The sequence below is a fragment of the Myotis davidii genome, unplaced genomic scaffold (assembly GCF_000327345.1).
Source record: "Myotis davidii unplaced genomic scaffold, ASM32734v1 scaffold67, whole genome shotgun sequence".
Taxonomy (NCBI): Eukaryota; Metazoa; Chordata; class Mammalia; order Chiroptera; family Vespertilionidae; genus Myotis; species Myotis davidii.
The window spans coordinates 1,175,392-1,179,213 of record NW_006298521.1 but is presented as its reverse complement, the minus strand read 5'-3'; the positions used below and the strand labels follow the sequence as shown (position 1 = coordinate 1,179,213).

The window sequence follows — 3,822 nt, the reverse complement described above, 5'->3', positions numbered from 1 at the left end:
TGCCCCCCACCCCTCCCTCCCAGTGGCCTTTCCCTCCCCCCAGTGCTCCCCACACCTCCCTCCCAGTGGCCTTTCCCTCCCCCCAGTGCTCCCCACACCTCCCTCCCAGGGGCCTTTCCCTCCCCTTGGTAAACAGTCTGCAGTGACGCGTCTATTTCGGGTTTGCTTGTTTTCATCCGGCTCATCTCCTGGACTGTAAGCTCCCGGGAGGCACCACTCCACCCGGGTTCCCAGCAGCGGGTGGGCCGGCCCACGTAAGGGTTGCCAAACTTCTGTGTTAAATGAACGGCCAGGGTAACGCAAGGTGAGAGGTGAAGCTGAAGGTGAGCAGAGGCCAGAACTCACCAGGAAAGAGTTTGGTCTTTTTTCCTTTAATTGGGATTTATTGGGGATTAATTGGGGTGACACTGGTTAATACAGCTATAGAGGTTTCAGGTGTGCAGTTGTATATTCCATCACCTCTATATTGGTCTTTGTTTTTGGAGACGTAGAAGGGACCCCAGGCACAAACGCCGTACAAAGAACCTTCTTTATTACTGACTTTTTAAATGTGACAACCCTGCAAAGTAGGGCCGCCCTGCCTCACAGGGGAGGCCGGAGGCTCAGGTCGGTGGTAAGCAGGTCAGGTGGGCAGAGCTGGGCGGTCCGGGCTGGGCTAGGAGACTGTCTGACCCAGTGCTTTACGTTCGCTGTTTGGACGCTCGACCTTTGACCCCTGCTCCTTCTTCTCCTCGCTGTCCAAGTGCTTCTGCCCTGACCTCCCTCCTCTGCGGAGCCCCAGCCGGTTCCCATGGCAGAGCTCCTTTTCGCTGGGCTCCACCATCCCTTGCAGGTTGTAAGGATGTAGGGGCCTGAGAAGTCGTGGAGGGCAAGGAGCCCACTGCTCCCTGTCCCAGGACCACAGCGGACACGACCAATCCACGGCAGACAGTGCCAATCCACAGCGACATTACCAATCCATGGCAGACACTGCCAGTCCATGGCAGGCATTACCAATCCACAGCCAACACGACCAATCCACGGCAGACACTGCCAATCCACAGCCAACACGACCACTCCACGGCAGACAGTGCCAATCCACAGCCGGCATTACCAATCCACGGCAGGCATTACCAATCCACAGCCAATACTACCAATCCACGGCAGGCATTACCAATCCACAGCCTATACTACCAATCCACAGCAGACATTACCAATCCACAGCAGACACCGCCAGTCCATGGCAGGCATTGCCAATCCACAGTAGCGACTGCTGACCCTTCCGTCCAGGCGCTGACCTAGAGCTTTACTTGAACTAGGGCCTGGGTCTCCCTGCAGCCCGAGGCATCTGGGTTCGGTGGATGCGGGTGGATAGGAGCGGACACGGGGCTCTCTGCAGCCCGAGGCATCTGGGTTCTGTGGGTGCGGGCGGGTAGGAGCGGACACAGGTCAGCCCGCGCACCGGGAGGGACGGGGGCGCAGCCTGACTGCGTGCTTGCCCCAGAGGACCTGTACACGGAGGCCTGGCTGCAGTCTGACCAGACGGCCCAGAACTTACAGCATCGGGAACGCGCCACCAGGAGGGCGGTCTCCGCGGCTGTGAAACAATTCAACAAGACCCAGGTAACCGCGCCCGGGGCGGGAGGACCAGCACCCACCGCTCCACCGGGCGCCAGGCTCCCTGGTCCCGGGCTCAGTCCGTCCTCTGGGCCACATCACGAACCGGAACCCTGACATGGCCGCGGGGGGGGGGGGGGGGGGTTCCCTCAGCAGGGCCTGTGCCCTCTCGCAGACTGGGACCCCTCGGGGGATGACCACCTGCTGGCTTAGGCTCCGGCCCGGCTCCTGAGCTCTGAATCCGGGTGTGAAAGCGCAAACCAGCGGCGAGTGGGGTGGGTCAGCTCCCCTTTCTCAGCCTCGGGTGCGTCTCTAACGTGAGGACAGTGACCTCTGCCCCAGGGGTGCCAGCGGGCACTGCCCTGCCGCCGTCTGGTTTCGGTTCTTCTTTACCAGCCTCAGAGTCCTCACCTGGGGCCGGTGCACAGCACTCTGGAGCGGGGCCACGGTGCCATGAGGGTGCTCACCGGGCGGTCTCCTGACCGTCCCCTGCTCCCTGGGCTCTGCCGGACCCTCACAGCACCCCTCTCCCGCCCGCCATGCGGAGGGCCTTCAGGTTTCCCGGTCCTTTGGAAATTAGACTTCCCTCCAGGCTTTCTTCTTTCTTTAATTGATTTCAGAGAGGAAGGGAGAGGGAGAGAGGGAAACATCAGTGATGAGACAGAATCACTGATCTTCTGCCTCCTGCACGCCCCCTATTGGGGGTTGGGGGTGGAGCTTAAACCCCGGCATGTGCCCTTGACCAGATACAAACCGGGATTCCTCAGTCCTCAGGCCGGTGCTCTATCCACTGAGCACACAGGCCAGGGCCAGGTGCCTGTATGCCCTGACCGGATGAGTTGCTTGAGCAGACAGCGGTCTGCACAGTGGAGCGTGGGAGATGGTCCCTGCAGAGCAGGAGGAGAACCTGAGCGCTGCTCACCTGGCTTCCCACCCTCATCATTTTTATCTGCTGTTTGGTTAATCCTCACCCAATGAGATTTTTTTCAATGATTTTCAGAGAGGGTGGGAGGGGGGAGGGGAGAGAAGAGGAGGAGAGAGACACACATCAATGTGAGAGAAACACATCAGTGGGTCGCCTCCAGAAGATGCCCCAACCGGGGTGGGGATCAAACCTGCAACCCAGGGACGTGCCCTTGGCCAGGAATGGAACCCGAGACACTTCGGTGTGTGGGCCGCCGCTCTAACTACTGGCATGCTGGCCAGGGGATCAAACCTGCAACCCAGGGACGTGCCCTTGGCCAGGAATGGAACCCGAGACACTTCGGTGTGTGGGCCGCCGCTCTAACTACTGGCAACCTCGTCATTGTTTTATACGTGTGTGCGCGCACACGTGAGAAAGAGTTGTGAAGCACATGCTATTTTTACGGCCTAATAGTACCATTTTGTAAGTGTGAGGTCGTGGGACTAAACCAGGTATGCACGTCACGTGTTGGAACCTCTGGCCTGTTGTCAGACTCATCAGCATGGCCTTTGTTTTAAATCCTGGCCACAGGCAGCTGCCCTCATTGGTCACTGTGTTCATCAGCCCTACGGAGGGCGGGGCCAGCCCAGCGTCGTTGATAGAGGGAGTCTTGGGGGGGCTGACTTCCTAGGGACGCCCAGCGCTGATCTGACCGGAGATGGGCCTTCCCGACCCAGCGAGCCCAGTGTCTGATCAGCCTTCCGTGCGAGGCAGGTGCTCATGCAGTGCCATCCAGCTGCCCCCTTCTGGGCGCCCAGGCGTGCCCGCACCCTGCAGAGAGCCCACCTGCCCATCGCTAGGGGACCCGGTAACGCTGGGGAACGTCCAGTCCACCTCCTGACTTGGCAGAGAAATGGCTGCAGCCAGAGAGGGAGGTGGCTGGCGCCAGGTCGCAGGGCCAGGCCGCCCCGCCATCGCCACCCTCGTGAGCAGGGGTTTGGCCAGGAGTTTCCTGGCTGCACCGGGAGCTCTGAGGTGACCGTGTGTTTCCCCCTTTAAGTCACTGCTGTTGCCAATCTCTCTGGGTGTTCCTTGTGGCCTGCGGGCACATCGGGGTGACCAGGGGCCACATTGGGTGACAAGGCCACATCGGGGTGACCAGGGCCACATCGGGGTGACCAGGGCCACATTGAGGTGACCAGGGGCCACATTGGGGTGACCAGGCCACATCGGGGTGACCAGGGGCCACATCGGGGTGACCAGGCCCAGGGCGGGGCACAGAGCGGCCCGTGAGTGAGGCCCGGCCAGGGTGAGGATGGCCT

General features: G+C 60.8%; 1 protein-coding gene across 1 annotated transcript in view; it reads left to right on the top strand.

Moving 5' to 3' along the window:
- Positions 1-3,822, top strand: part of RIBC2 (RIB43A domain with coiled-coils 2) — a 14,528-nt gene that overhangs the window by 5,524 nt on the left and 5,182 nt on the right. The window contains exon 4 of the mRNA XM_006774174.2: positions 1,484-1,602. Coding sequence (XP_006774237.1) covers positions 1,484-1,602 — 119 coding nt within the window. The remainder of the gene's footprint in view (positions 1-1,483; positions 1,603-3,822) is intronic.